The sequence below is a fragment of the Crocodylus siamensis genome, chromosome 4 (assembly GCF_052110815.1).
Source record: "Crocodylus siamensis isolate JL-2025a chromosome 4, ASM5211081v1, whole genome shotgun sequence".
Classification (NCBI taxonomy): domain Eukaryota; kingdom Metazoa; phylum Chordata; order Crocodylia; family Crocodylidae; genus Crocodylus; species Crocodylus siamensis.
In genome coordinates this window covers 11,527,860-11,543,238 of record NC_143398.1, presented here as the reverse complement: position 1 = coordinate 11,543,238, position 15,379 = coordinate 11,527,860, and the positions used below count along the sequence as shown (strand labels likewise).

The 15,379-nt window shown below is 44.0% G+C and overlaps 1 protein-coding gene across 18 annotated transcripts in view; it reads right to left on the bottom strand.

Annotated features, from left to right (window-relative positions):
- The window catches only part of CELF2 (CUGBP Elav-like family member 2), a 618,606-nt gene that overhangs the window by 77,465 nt on the left and 525,762 nt on the right, over positions 1-15,379 (bottom strand). For all 18 annotated transcript variants that reach the window (XM_090041759.1, XM_090041747.1, XM_090041762.1 and 15 more), the window contains one exon: positions 6,159-6,293. In XM_090041759.1, the coding sequence (XP_089897885.1) occupies positions 6,159-6,293 (135 nt within the window). The remainder of the gene's footprint in view (positions 1-6,158; positions 6,294-15,379) is intronic.

Here is a 15,379-nt window from a genome sequence, read left to right as displayed (position 1 = left end):
AAAACTGAAAAGTTATAAAGTAAGAGTGCAAATGCGCTGACGTACTCAGATGGAAGGCCTACATATAGGAAATATATAGCCTATGTATTGCTCTCTTCCCATTGCATGCTTGTCTAGGAGAGACAGACTAGGCACAAACCCAGATTTGTTTTCATATGTTGCACATTATGTTACTGTAGCCTGACAAAGCTGCCGGGACTGTGCAATAGAATATCTTGTGGAGACACAGAATCCATTCACCTGTCCTTTATTGCAATTGATAGCAACACAATTATTTGTGATGATATTTTTCAGAAAACCCTTGCCATCTGAGTAGAATTTTGCAAAGTTGAATTACTCTGATTGTGAGCTGATTCGCCTTACACTAGTCTCACTTGCTCTTTGCAAAATAAATTTCCTATACCCAGAATTTGAAGAATTCATTTGGTTTAACCGTGTCAAGCAGAAATCAGACAAATAGGATTTTAAAAGATGTGTTATCATGCATGTAGAGGCCTTATAAAATGCAAATGATAGCTCTGACTGCATACATCACATACGTAGCACGTTCCTTCACTGCATACTAATGACTGCATTGACTTTCTTACGCTATCAGTATTGCATTTATTGACATATCAGTATAATTTGCGATGCGCAACTTCTGTAAGAGTCCTTATCTCACCATTGACAACAATAATATCTATAGGAAAATCACAGTTTGGATCTAATGATCTAAAAAGCATTTTTTAAAGGAAGATGACTCTTGTTATGCCTAACAAGAGACAGGATTCTGGAAACAAATAAGTAGCAGAGTTGGGGCTCACATTTTGATCATTACGTCCCCTGTTGGAATTCTTCATCTTTCAGATCACAGTGGTCTGTGCTGGTGGATGCAGTCTTATATGCAGTGCTTAATTTAAGTTAAACCAGAGTCCCCCAGCATCCCAGCATGCTCTCTGGGCTGTGCTCTCTGCTGGGCTGCCCCTACCCCTCTGCTCCCTAGCCAGAGCAGGGACAGGCAAAGGCAGGTCCTGGCCAGACACTGGCTCCAGAAGGGAGTATGGAAGTGTTTTATTCCCACCCCCATGCTCTTCTCCCAACACATGGACCAGCATTTTTCCACTGGCTGCTCCAGTGGCAGGGTTATGGCCAGCTCCAACTGATCACTGCCACTGTCGCTTGCTCCCTGCACAGGGCAAGTAGAGGGATAAGCCCCCTCCTGCCCCCTCTTTCAGATGCTGGAGGGAGGGGGGAATAACCCCCACCTTGCCCTCTTGCCTAGGGGGCCTGCCTGCTGGCCCTTGGCCACACTCCCGCCCTGCCACTGGAGTGGCGAGGGGGCAGGGACCGTGCTGGGGGCAGCACCCCCGCCATAGTGTCTGGGGAGCACAACCTTTTCGTGGTGGGCGGCTGCGAGCGAGGGGGTCAGAGCTGCTGTGGACAGCGCTGGGCACATGATGGCACCAGGGCTCAAAGGGGACCATAGCCCCCCAAACCACCCCAGCACCACAGCCACTAACTTCACACAGTGTGGCCACTTTCCCTGCCCCACAGAGCAGCATCCCCTCCAGGAAGAGGCTCATACTCCAGGACGCCGCGAGAGGGACTGCAGCCCCCGTCATGGTTGCTCCCCCCTTGCCGCTCCAGCAGCAGGGCCGGGGCATGGCCAGAAGCTGCCCGGCAGGGCCCCCTTAGGCGAGGGGGGGTGTTATTCCTCCCCTCAGCAATTCATGGAGGGGGCAGGAGGGGGTTTATCCTGCCACTGGCTCCATACAGGGAGTGATTGGTGACGGCGGTGGTTGGGGTGGTCAGACCCCAGCTGCGGTCCCCTGGGGGCAGAAGGGGGAATAACTCCACTCCCTGCCCTCTCTGCCTCGGGGGCAATGCCGGCCAGCATGTGGCTGCGTTCTCCAGTGTGCCCAGCTGACTGTAGCTCTGATCAATGCTGGTAAGACAGGGTGGGGGGAATCAAACCCCTCCCTGGCCAGTTCACTCCAGGCTAGTGCTGCGGCCTGGCCATGCTCCCCCAGCACAGCTTCCCTGCAGCTGGGGGCACCCTCTGGCACCCCTGGCTCTTGGCTTGAGTGGCTGCAGGCATGTCCCTGCATTTCCTTAGTCCAGGGGGAATGTCTGTTCACATGCAAATTGGTTCAATCTAGGCAGGATAGACTAACCTGCAAATATTGAATCAATTCAGGCTCCGGCTTTTTGAATGTCTGTCCCTAGCTCAGAGGAAGTTTTAAGCTTCACTACAGTCTCAGAAACGCTGAGCTGGATGGTAGGTCAGCCTTCATTTCTATTCAGCCCTGAGACAGCCAGTTCATTATTTTTATTTTTAAACAGACATATCTCAAATGCAGAATGTCTCTATATCAAAAAGCAATTTTACCAAGGCTTTCAAATGGACATTAGATGGCAAGGAATATTTGAAGGCCACGGCCTACCTGCTGGACTAGTGCGGAAATCAAACCACTTACAGATGTAAAATAAAGCCATTTTTTCAGCTGCAGGAGCAAAGGAACAATGGCAATAGGAGGTGGTTAAACAGAGGTTTTAGAAAATGTATTTAAAATATATTGCTTCACAACTGGGACCTTATATGATGGTTTTAGGCTGGTTTTACAGATGGCTTTCTAAAAGCTGGCAATAGGAATTTGAAGCAGAAATGCTGACAGACCTTTATCTGTAGCAACATGAATGGGTGTGACTTTATTAAAGCTCTATCTGCTCTTGGCTTGACACTACTTTAACAACAACCTGTTCAATCCATCTCCCTCCCTCTCTTTATCTAAGCATTTCTATCACACTCATCAAAGTGTAACAGCTTCCCATGCCACTGTGGACGGGGAGGGAGACTTGTTTCTGCTCAGGCTACGTGGTACGTTGCCATTAGAGGTCCATGCTACATGTTTATAGTCTAATGCAGCCACCTGAGAGGCATATGTATGAGCAGCATACTGTGAACAGGGGCAAAAGTTGATTGAAAGCTTCACTTATTTACTAAGAAAAAAGCAGTAGTACAGAACCAAATTGTTCTACAAAACAGTCGTGTCAGAGGCAATCTTTGGTGACTGGGAATTCTCATCTGTTGATGATAAAAATTCCTTCCCCAAAGCATTTTACTTAGCTCCAAAGCTTACTTAAATGTCAATGACTATATTTTTCCTGCTCTTCATTTCTGCGGTATCATGATGTGCTAATTTTTAAAGCCATCAATGATTACGTCGTTGAAGAGCAGCTTAAAATAGCCAAGCAGAGCCTGTTGGGTTGGCTGCATTTTCATTTTGTTGCATTGTGGGCAGTGTCCTCTCTCAAATGTATGTGCATTGGGAGGACAATGCTTTCCTAAGAATGCGACTGTTCTTCATTCATCCTGCCTCTCTCTGTGAGGGTTGAATATTTGAAAAGGCAGTTGCCATACACAGGGGGAAAAAAGAGTGTGTATGGTAGCGGGGAGTTTATTGGAAACCCTAATAGGAATCCAATAGAACAGGGGTTGTCAACTGGGGGTATGTGTACCCCTGGGGTACTTTGAAAGGTCCTGCCACTCACCACCCCGTCCTCCCTCTCACGTCTGGCTGCTAACCCCCCCCCCCCACCCTGCTCCGCATCCATTGGTTTGCCACGCACCCCCTGCCGGGGGTACACGTATTAAAAAAAGGCTGAAAATCCCTGCAGTAGAACATTTGAACGAGTTTCAAGTTTGAATTGTATTAATTTTTTCTCCTAGTTAGAAAGAACCAGAGTTTGGTTGCATGCTGTCTCCTCTAAGATCCCTCTTGGCACCCTTCAATTCAGTTCTGTGATACCAGTCACTTTTCCCAACACTTGGCCTTCTCTCTTGGCATGGTGGTTTTGTGAAGTTGATAAACATCTGCCTGAAAACTAGGCAGCCACTGCTGAACTCATTTTCAAGTGTGAACATGGGTGTAGAAAGCAATTCAAGTTTAACAAGGCATGATACATCAGGGCATGATATAATACCACTGTGTGTGACTGTGTCAGAAATGAACCCAAACGTTAGCGAGTCTATAGCTCTGCTAAGTCAATACATTCCTACATCTATTTGTGTGTGACCCATCTAGAATGTGATCTTCAGTCTCCAGAGGTGAAAGCCCAGCATATTAACCTATGATGCTCTTTGATCACTGTGCTATATTGCAACACCTGACCAATTTGTAACGGGACTTAAAATCTCAACTTTTGCGATAGTGTAATTGCCATCTCTTGGGGAATAAAACCGCACCATCCCAGCCTTTCCCACTAGCCCTCCTGATCATACATGTATAAAAATAGAAAAGCTCATATCTATTGAAGAGAAGCAGATGAATGCACGGATATTCAGTTACTCCCCTATAGGGACATGCTGAAGAGCCAAAACATTTTATAGGACTCAAAACATTTGCTTTGCTATTTTATAATTCATTCTGAGTACTCAAATAATTACCTAGCATCACTCCCCTCATCCCCAATGGTGCTGACACAATTGAATGCCCTTGCCACTGGAAATGTAAGTGGTTTGGTCTGGCTCAACTCATATTTACTGTTTGATACAATGCGATTTGCAAAATTAACTCGGTCTCCTACACTTTTTTGGCTTTGCATGTAAAAGCTTATGCACATTCTAGAAGTTCACTTTTTGGGTACTAAGGTTTTTAAAAGCAATACAAGCCTGCTACTTGCTCATGGATGGACTGCTGCCTCCCTGTCCATGCAGCCTATAGCGCCACTGTCTTCGCCTGTACAATTTCAGGCATGTGTGCTGCTTGGCCCATGCTCATGAATGAAATATGTGGTCTTCTATTCACAGGCAGAGTATGTTTTCAGTGGGCATTTTTTATTTCTTATTTACATGGACATGATATGGTCAATGCTTTCCACCATGAGAGTCGCCTTGCTGGCCCTCAGGTCCCCGTCTCTTCTGCTGGACTTGATAGCCAGTTGAGAAATTGCTGCATATAACCACCTTGAAACTGCAAGCTGCTGCTCATAATTTTATAGACTCCAGCGTTTAAGGTAACCGAATACTTCTGAAATTGGACCCCCCCCCAGCAGAATTTGTTTACATTTTCTGTGATTTGAAATTGTAATAAAATGCATAAACTGTGATTCCTAGGTACTTTTTTTACATATTTAGAAGAAAAAGAAAATAGCCAGAAACAATTCATTTTTGGTTTCTTCAAAATAATATGTTTCTTTACAACCCCACATTTTTTTTTTCCACTTGATTTTAATGCTCTGTGCCTTTAAAGTGTGTCAGTTGGAGCATGGCATCTTTCCCCTAAGGCAGATGGGCTTACCATGATCCTCTTCCCAACACAGCTCCATATGGCAATAAGCTGGTGGGAAGGATTGTGCTCAGAGAGTAATGTCACATCCATACACCAATGACTTAATAGGCAGCATGGGTCATCAATATGTCTGCTTCTCTTTTTAACATATCTTCAAGAGCCTTTCTCAGATACAAAATGCTGCCTGTTGCATAGCTAAAAGGGGATAATCACCTGTCGAAGTCTGCACTGCACTTTTCTTCCAACACGCTGAAATAATAATCTGGTACATGCTCCAGATTCTGTGCCTTTCACATGGCTGAGCGATGCGCTCCTGCTGTACCTCTGGTTTGACCTAGGGATGTGAGCTATGAAAGCTCCCTTTGCAAGCTCTGTCGGCACACAACTCTAGCAGTTAACCCCTTTATGACTCTATTCCTGAGTCACAACAGAGCTTTCTTGTTTTGTGTGTGGTTGAGAGGAAATTTGGGAATAGAGGGTTTATTCCTCTAGGAAGGGCCAGTTCACAAGACCCTAGATGTCTTCAACCTATCACTTAAATGGTTGATTTTTTCCCCCGTCTGGTACAAAGGAGAAGGAGGGGGAAGCAAAATCTTTGATTGCATGATAGGGAGAATGGGCATCGTTTTATCAGGGTGCGATGGTACCTTTCCATCTGACAAACAGTGTGATAACACAAGTTAATATGTTGGCACCAAGACCTTTCTGACATTAAAAATAAAAGCTGATAATTTCAGTCACTGTGAAAAGTTCATGTGGGTAACTTCAGCACGTGGGGCATATTACAGCATAACCTCTAGCTGTAGACAGTGGCTACATCTACCCTGCCTGTGACACATAGCTCCAATTAGCACTTAAGGAAAGAGACTTTATAGACTGCACACTCACCTCTGCTCAGCCCGTCAGGTCCCCGAAGAATTCGGCATTCTTCTATCTGGCCAAATGGAGAAAACATCACCCTGATATCATTCTCATTACACTTCTTCGAAACCATTCCTATGAACAATTTTCTGTCTTCCACAGCTAGAAGATAAAAATAATGAATGAGCAAAGGCCATTTCATCTTTTTTCCTGTGATCAATGCTTCATTACCACATCAAACCAGGCTCCAGTCATGTGAGTCTGGCTCTGTCACTGAAGACAAGTCCTGAGGCAAATGCATTATACTTACAACCTCCCCCCACCCCCAAATCTTTCTCCTCTTTATCCTTCTCCGTTTTTTGGTGGTGATTGTTTAACGTACTAATTCGATGACTAAAGTCATTCTGCATCCCTTATCCCATCATAATAGTTAAGAGGCAGCACCCTGTGCTCTGTCTCTATATATAGCTATCTATACTGATATATGTATATCTATATATATCTATACAATAATAATATATATCTATAATAATATACCTATACAATTAATATATATAATATATATAGATATAGATATATAATAAAATGAATTAATGAAAAATACTCTACAGAAATGTGTTGGTACAGAAAGGCTGCTAGCTTTCAATTTCAACCTGCTGTAATACACAACACTCAAAAGAGGCAGGTTTGTAGTAACTGCTCTGGAAAGAATAATGTATCATATTCTCTCCTCTCTACTCATAATTATACAGTAGTCTCTTCTCCAAGGGGACATAAGGCATGTTTCAGGGCAGCACTTTAACAAGACGAGTGCATATTACTTTCTAAGAGCCAAACCCTTTTGAGTGGAAATGATGTTGAGTTTGCGAGAAATACAAAAGGCAGTTTGCTTGAGCGATCCGTAAATTATTTCCTTTCTCTATTGTCACCGTAGCCCAAGTAAACTAGGTCACTAGCAGAATATATGTACCAGCTCTGCAGCTTAACCAAACTTTAGACCAAGGGTTCAAACCTGGAGACGGATGTAAAAAAAATGAAATAGTTCCTAACAGCACAACTCAGCCCTGGAAGCATTAAAAAAAAAAAAAAAAAAAAAAAGTGAACTCATTATCTCATCTATATTTAAAAAAAAAAAATCTAAGGGCTTATTATATGCTATATACACTTCGCCTTTCTTCTCGTTTTGAAATGGCATGCAAATCCTATTCATTGTTAATGAGCAGGCTGTCAGAGTTTGTGGGGAAGCAAAGATAGAGGGGAAGCTTTACTCCAGAGAATCTGTGGTGCACTTATTTATTTCTATTATTGTGCAAATTATTTTTGTAATGAAGTATTTTCATTTTGTGCTTGCAAAATACGAATCTTCCTTTGCTTCCCAACCCACCTCCCTTGTATTAGCATGCATTTGCCAAACAGAATACATTGCAGCTGAGAAAGAAGAAATCCATCTATTTTATTAGTACTATTTTACTAGTTTTATGCATTGATACTTTTAGGGCATTTAACATAATTTCAGCAGTAAAAACCAGAGGCTAATTTTTATTGATCGCCACAGGGGTGTTTGGAGTACTTTTCTTTAAATATCTATTCCTAGTTGGGCAAAAAAAAGAAGACATTCTGCTTTTTATAGAGGGAGAGCGAATATGTTTCCCTGAAAAGATCATAGAAATGTGGTGGAAAATAAACCACATTTATTTGTAGTGAGGGTCCCTCACTCTGCCTGGCATAGCCCTGTCGGCTGATTCTAGGATCTAGACTCTCATCCTCAAGACTTCGAGGAGACTGGTGTCACTTCAGCGTTCAGGAACGTGTCTTGTTCAGAACTTCCATTCCCAGTTTCTATTAGGTTTACATTTAGAAAAAGTTCATGAAGAGTTAACAAATGCTAAATAAATACTGTGAGCCTGTTACAGCTATGAGTTATAGATGGGTTGACCACAGCAGAAGACAACGGAGCTGTAAATAACCTGAAGATTGTTTGGGCTCTCTAACCATTTTTAACCTGGTAGCAATAGCATCTTTTCTCTTTTCTGTTTCTTTATAGGCTTTGCTATTATGGGCATCCATTTGACCAATGGAGAAATGGAGATACAGAAAAGCTGCGGTCTTGCCCGTGACTGTTCGGTGAGTCAGGTGCAGGGCCAGGGTCAGAACTCAAGACTTTCCAACTCCCAGTCCCCCTCCCCATCCAAAAACCAACAGTGACTCAAGTCTGTTTAGCAACTGTGTGGTGACAGGGTCTCACATTTGAACAAAGTCCTGCTTGGACAAAGACTCTGTCAAAAGTGACTGTAAGAGGGGAGGTCAGAAACAAGATAAATAAGGGCTCTTTCATGGACACCGAGGTCCTCCTCCCTCCTTCACCATAACAGAAAAGCAAAAGCTGCTATTCTGGCAACCAGCCCTTTTAACTTCTTTGCCCCCAAAGTAACAAGCTAAGACTTTGTTTTCTTTTTCTAAATGCTAGCAGATGACAAACTCCCTACTGGCCTCCCTCAGTTGCACAAGTAAACCTACAAATATGCCATTTAACTAAAATGATTTGCAGGTTTTCAGCTGGAGGGTGATTTTATACTAAATGAAACATCCGGCTTCTGTGTACGGTACATCTTAAAAATGCAGATTTCGACAAAAAAGGCTCCGAGTACAAAAAACCCCCCATATTGACATGATGACGTGCCCTGCATCCAATGCTGTTTCCAACCAGTGAAGAAAATGGCAGTGTTATATTGGCTGATGGCCTAACGTCATGAATATTTAAAGAGGCAATGTCAATATTAAAATTGCATAGGCTCCTTACCTCTGTTCTAACCAGCGATATCATTAAAAAGAGCACACTTGAAACAATGCACACTTCAGTGCAGAGAAAAGCAGGAGCTCTGCTTCCCTACATGAGACCGGGAGCCAGAAACATTGGAGCTCCTTCTCCGGGTCTAACACTGCTTCCATGTTTTTTGCTAGGTAATTTAACTGTTCCACTGCAATTATTCCATGCTAAAAGGAGCGTTTACCTTTCTCACAGAAAAATCATAAAAAAACACCTAGTGAAAGGACAGAGGTGGGTCAAATGCAGAAAAACGGATTTGAGAGGTTCTTGTGATAAAGTGTAGGCAAGCTCGGGAACTTTGCCGGAGAGGTCTGCCGTTTCCACCTTTGGCCACTGGATGCTGCTGTGCTGGGCGTGCTGCAAGCTGCTGTAGCAGCTGTGCACGGTACCTCATGCCTTATGTGCTCTGGGTTGAGTGGTCCCAAAGCAGGCTTATGCAGCTGGGCAAAGTTTCTCTTCATCTGATCTTAGCAGCAGCTGCCTCACCTCATTGCCACAACCCAAAGCAGCAGAGGCTGCGGATGCCCTTGTGCTTGCACCGTTCACAAGCATGCACGTGTTCATATTCCATCCTTTAACAGTCCCCCAGTTATTGAGAGCAGCGGTTCAAAAATCCAGAAGAGTGACCCAAACCATACAGTTTCTCCCCCAGAGTCAGCTTTTGGACCCTGGCCATGCTACAGCCTGCTGCTTCACATCTGCTTACAATAGCCACGCTGGTGCAATCGGACATACTAGGCCTGTTAAGTGGGCTGTACACCTGCTTTGCATTGCTGGAGCAGGACAAAGCTGCTGAACCTAGCCCGGTCAGCATATGTAGGACTCATGTGTGGAGCTCCAGCTTCACGGGAGAAGCCCTGTAACCATGGAGTCCCACAGAAGTTGGAGAAGGGTCCCACCTGTGCAGATCCTGATGCAAAATAAGGTGCTCTGTTTGCTCAACGGTGAAATGCAACACAGTTTTCACCTGTTTCCAGTCCATTTTCATATATTACCACAAAGTGACAGCCTTTGGAGTCAAACCATGACAAAACTCATGCTTAAATTAAAGGAGTGAGGGAGGGGGGGCAGGCTTAAAATAGTGACAAAAATTCTCTTCTGATTTGTTTTCCCACACTTATTTTTTTGAAGACAAAACATTGATGGGGGTGGGGCGGGTGCTCCTTTAAAAGTGACCGGACTCCTCTTTCGGGAGTTTTAGAAGACCATCTTTTACAGAAGAAGCTGCCCTCTTCTTCTGAGCCAATCCAGAAATGGTTAATTAAGTAAAATTTTATTTTCTATTCTGAAGGGGAGGCGGGGGGAGCCGAATTTTTATCCCTATTTGTAAACCTGCAAAAAACCCTAGTGTACAATCTGTCAAAGTCACACCTGGATCCAGAGCTGCCTGAATTAATTAACAACTTTTCTATGTGTTAGTGCTGGCATATGGCATTTAATTACTGCCTCCAAATCTGCAAGTCTCTCCACTTAGAATTTCAAAACCATTTCTTCAAGTTTTCAGTGAATCCGAGACTAAATACAGGATAATGCTGTACCATTTCCTTTATACTTTAAACGAGAATTTCATTGGCTTATCCATACACAAATGGGATCTATGCCTTAAACCAATAGTATTCAACTCCTGAACTCACAAGCCAGAATTGGTCCCGGTGCTGTGTCATTCATCCTATGGGGCTACCCCACAGATGTGGCCTTGTATGCTAGATCGGGTGCACAGGGCCCAATTCCAGCATGTGGGCTGGGTGCAATTGGTGTGGGACCCCAGGGCCTGATCCTGGCAATTAGGGCCCAACTGAGGCCACATGGGCCCAGTCCTGGGGTGTGAGGTCTGATCTGGCCTGCAGATCAGTCCCACACCAGGCCCACAGGGCTAATACATTGAGCACCCCAGCTCTAAACTCCCATTTGTTTTTATAGGAAGTATATGCAGCCTGATCCAGCAAGGCACCTAAATATTTGCTTAACTTAAGCACTTTACTGTTCCCACTGACCTCTTAAAGTACATGTTTAAATATTTTTCTACATTAGAGCCAGGAAGTACAAGTTTTCTGGAATAAGACCAAAATTTATAAGAGCAAGAATGATACAGTATTGGAAGAAACTACCAACAGAAGTAATGGATTCTATACCTCTTAAAGCCTTCAAATTCAGGTTTCTTCTGTTTCTAAAGAACGGGTTAAAGATAAAATTTATTGGGCTCAACATAGCAGTAATCAGATGAACTTGGGGGTCATGCGAAATTCACTAGCATCTCACAAAGTCGGTCATTTCCTACAAAAGCTTATGCTTCTCTGAACCAGTTCATCTCTGCCACCCTGCCCTACCTTCTGCCTGATTTCCGACTAACATGGGTAACCACCACCCAAGTAACTTAAAGGCCATATGTAATCATTAATTCTACAAATCTTAAAAAGCAGAATGTACTGCAGACTACATCTTCTCAAAGAAGGAACTTCCTTTAAGGATGCTTCATTTCTCTAGTAGGGGCATGTTGGCAGAGTGGTTGAGATGGCTCACTTCACCTTCAGAAGCACGAGTATAAGTCATGCTCTGGATCAGCCAAAGTCAACCCATCTGTAAGTAGATAATTAAGTCATTTCCACTGGAAATCAAATGCAGCTAGATGAGAAGTTCGCTTGTCATTCCCTTGTGTGCTGTTGGGCTACAGGACACTGGATTCTAGAAATCCAGTGGTTAAACTAGTACCAGCTCAATGGGATTGTCAAACATGTTACTCAGCAAGTACCAAACTTTGGGGTAAAGTGTCCACACCTGAGGACAGGTGAGCGATCCAGGCTGACCGGGACAGGCTCAGGAAATGGGCGGATGAGAACCTGATGGTGTTTAACACCGAAAAATGCAAGGTTCTCCACCCTGGGAGGAAAAACCCGCAGCATCTTTATAAGCTTGGCAGTGCTATGCTGGCTAGCACTACCGACGAAAAGGACTTGGGGGTCATGGTTGATCCCACTCCTGGAGCATGTGTACAAATGCTCAGAGAGCTTAAAGAGGGGTTGGAAGGGAGAAGGAGCTTCTGGCAGAGAACAGCCTGTACTGCAATAAGTTGGGGGGAAGAGTGATTGGAAAAGAAGAGTTTTCACTTGTTTCTTCAAGCTTATCTGGCTTATCTCCTCTCTCCCAGTGCTATCCCTCAAATGCTGTCATGAAACCCCAGGGCGCCATGGCGCCATGGTTGAGAATCACTGGGTTAAGCAGTAAGGATCTGTGGGATATGGTGGGTCATAGACTCAAGCCAAGTCATCAGTGTGATGCAGTTGCAAAAATCAGGAAATATAATTCTGAGCTGTATTAACAGAAACGCTGCATGTAAGACACAGAAGGTGATATTACTATTCTACTTGGCATTGGTTAGGCCTCAGCTGGAGTACTGTATGCATTTTTGAAGAATGTAGAGAAACTGGAGAGGATCCAGAGGCACACAACGGTGATGATAAAGTGGTTGGAATGAGGGCTTCTTGAGGAACGGTTGAGAGAACTAGGTCTATTTAGTTTGGGGGAAAGGAGATTGAGAGGGACATGAGAGTAGTTTTCAAATATTGGACTGGCTGCCCCAAAAGAGGAGAACAACTGTTCTCTCTCTCTGTAGAGAACAGGGCACAAGACAATGAGTTTAAACTGCAGCAAAGCCAATCTGGATCCAATCTCAGAAAAAAATCCTTAATATAAGAATAGTAGCTCAACTGTTCACAACAATTAAATTCTGCAATGCATGCTATACCAGAACCCTGAAATCTACACCAGATCAATGCTGGCCAATATTGCTCCTCCAAACATTTGCTGGAATAAAGCTACATAGACAGAGGTCATCCGCACGAATGACAATCGAGACCTACCCATCCACAGAGATGTAAAGAACCCTCCAGCTCACTGCATGGTCTCCTGGAAACCTTGGTGGACACATGTACCAGCCACTGCAGGACATGATGGTGAAGCAGTTTGGAGGAAAGTGTGGCATTAAACCACCATTTGGAATAAACATCTGATTTCCAACCCAACTATAAAGCTGCCTGGTTTTGACCTTCTGCCAAAACCACGGAAGGTTCCATATCGGACCCGAAGCGGGCAAGGTCGCTGTGGTCACTTGATGCACAGGTGGTGTATAAGGAGTTTTACAGAACGTGACTGTGGCAACCCTAATCAAACTACGAACCACAAAGCAACACTCTGGCCCCTATACAAATGTGGTGGTGACATGACAGAGATAAATTTCCTTTTAGACTGGTTAGCAAACTTAAACTGGACTTTATAACTGTTGCTCCAAGTCAGCCATATGGAAGAAGAGGAGACAAGCTGTCCATGGAAATCTGAATGTCCTTCACTACAGTCTGTCAAGATACTGGGTAAGCATCTGTCTGAGAGGATTAAGAAACAGCTCATCTTACCCTGGATGTTAGATCCCCTCCAATTCTATTATTCTATTGTTCTAAACTTGTTTGGGGAAGAAGGAACTTCAGGGGTGAAGTAACTTTTCATTTCAAGTCTATTTGGGGTTCTTGTGTTTCCAATTTGCTCATGAGAACCTTGATAAAAGTGTCCATATGGGATTAAATGAGATATAATTAGTTCATAGGGTCCCCTTAAACAGAAGAAATGACCCTTGGAGAACACAATAATTACTGGGGACTAAGTCTTGCCATGACAAAACACTCACTGATTTCAATGGAGGCAGATTTTCATGTTATTAGTACTGTTTAGTGTCTACAAACCTTTTCATACTACTTGGCCTTTCTTCTGAACATCCAAACAAGGGTAATAAATTACTCTTAGCTTAAATAGTTTAGACCAGTGGTTCTCAACCTTTTTAGTACCAGGACCCATTTGTAAATATTGATGGCCAGTCCTGACCCACGGCCCCCTGGCCCTGCTGGTGCCCCTCACTCCCCACCCATAGCTCTCTGGACCTGCCCCCCACTCAGGAACCACATCCCCCTGGCCCTGCTGGTGCCCTCACTCCTGATCCACAGTCCCCTGCCTCCCTGCGGCATGTTGGTGCCCCTCTCTTGCAACCTGCAGCTCCTTGCCCCAATCTGCTAGGGCTGGAGTGTGGTTACTGCAGTGTCTGTGGCTCATGCAGGTGGCCATAGAGTGAGTCCGGCCCTGGCACGGGCTGGAGGGAGGAGGAAGAAAGGTCTGTGGCACTCCCTATCTCAGTTGGGACTCCCACACTGCACTAGAAAGTCTGGTTATGGCCCCTCCTCCCCTTCCCCCCCAGCAGTGTCTCTCACCACCCCGCCCCTGAGAGTATGGGTGCTACCAGCCCCCCCAGTACACACCCTGGATCTCCAACCCTTGCCCCCAACACACTTACCTGAATCCAGCTACTGGGGCTGCTCCCACAACCCTGCCTGGCTGCATGCCAGCCACATGTGTATGCAAGTAAAGCCAGCTGCCTCCAATTGCCCCAAGCAGCTCCTTTCAGGCTGGAAAGCTGCCAGCCTACAAGGAGAAACCTATGCTTCCCCACATTTTTCTGGGATTTGCTCACGACCCTTTCAAATGTTCTTGAGACTCACTTTTGGGTTGGGACACACAGGTTGAGAAACACTGGTTTAGACACCTCTACAGTAGTAAGAATACCACTCCTTTTCAAACAGGTCCTTGCTCCATCTGTACTTCTAGCTAATTTTCAAAGGTGGCCATGCTATTTGAAGGAGCACAATACCGAGTTTTAATTTCCTTCGGAACTTTAGAGTCCATGGAGAAGTCTGAAAATGGGATGCACTACAATTAGCAAAAAATACCTTGCAGAGAGATTTAGAGCCCAATCATAATTTACATTTGCAGATATGTAGATCTCTAAGTGCATGGCTTCTGCCCTGATTACTAATTAATGAGGTGCAAAGAAGCCTGTTGGAAGGAACCAGCTCTGATTATGTAGGCCTTGTGGGAAAAAGAAGCTTTTGCAATCTAAGAAGGTAAGAAGATAGCTTTAACATATATTTTAGAAAATTATAGAATGAAGAACCAAGTGGCATAAGAGATATAAACACACACTGAGTAATGCAGGAATACCATTATATTATATTATTCTCTGAATATGCAAACCAAGACATTTTATAGATTTAACATGTTGTATATTTTACAAGTCATATACATTCATTTAGTCCAGAAGCTGGATTTTGAACAGCTATTATTGTTTGTATAACGTTTATTTTACAGTGGTTTAGCGTACTATACATAAAATATGATTTATGCAAGAAATTTGCTCCATATGCAGAAAAAAACCCTGCATGCAGGGAGGGCATTTATGGGCATGCTTAACTGGAAGCAGCTGTTTAAGTTCCATTAGGTGTTGAAATGCTTTATGACTGTGGGGCTTCTCTTTCCAATCCATGTTACCTTAATCATAGAGGGTTATCTAGCATCAGGTGCTCCTGAGTTCACTTGATTGTTAAGA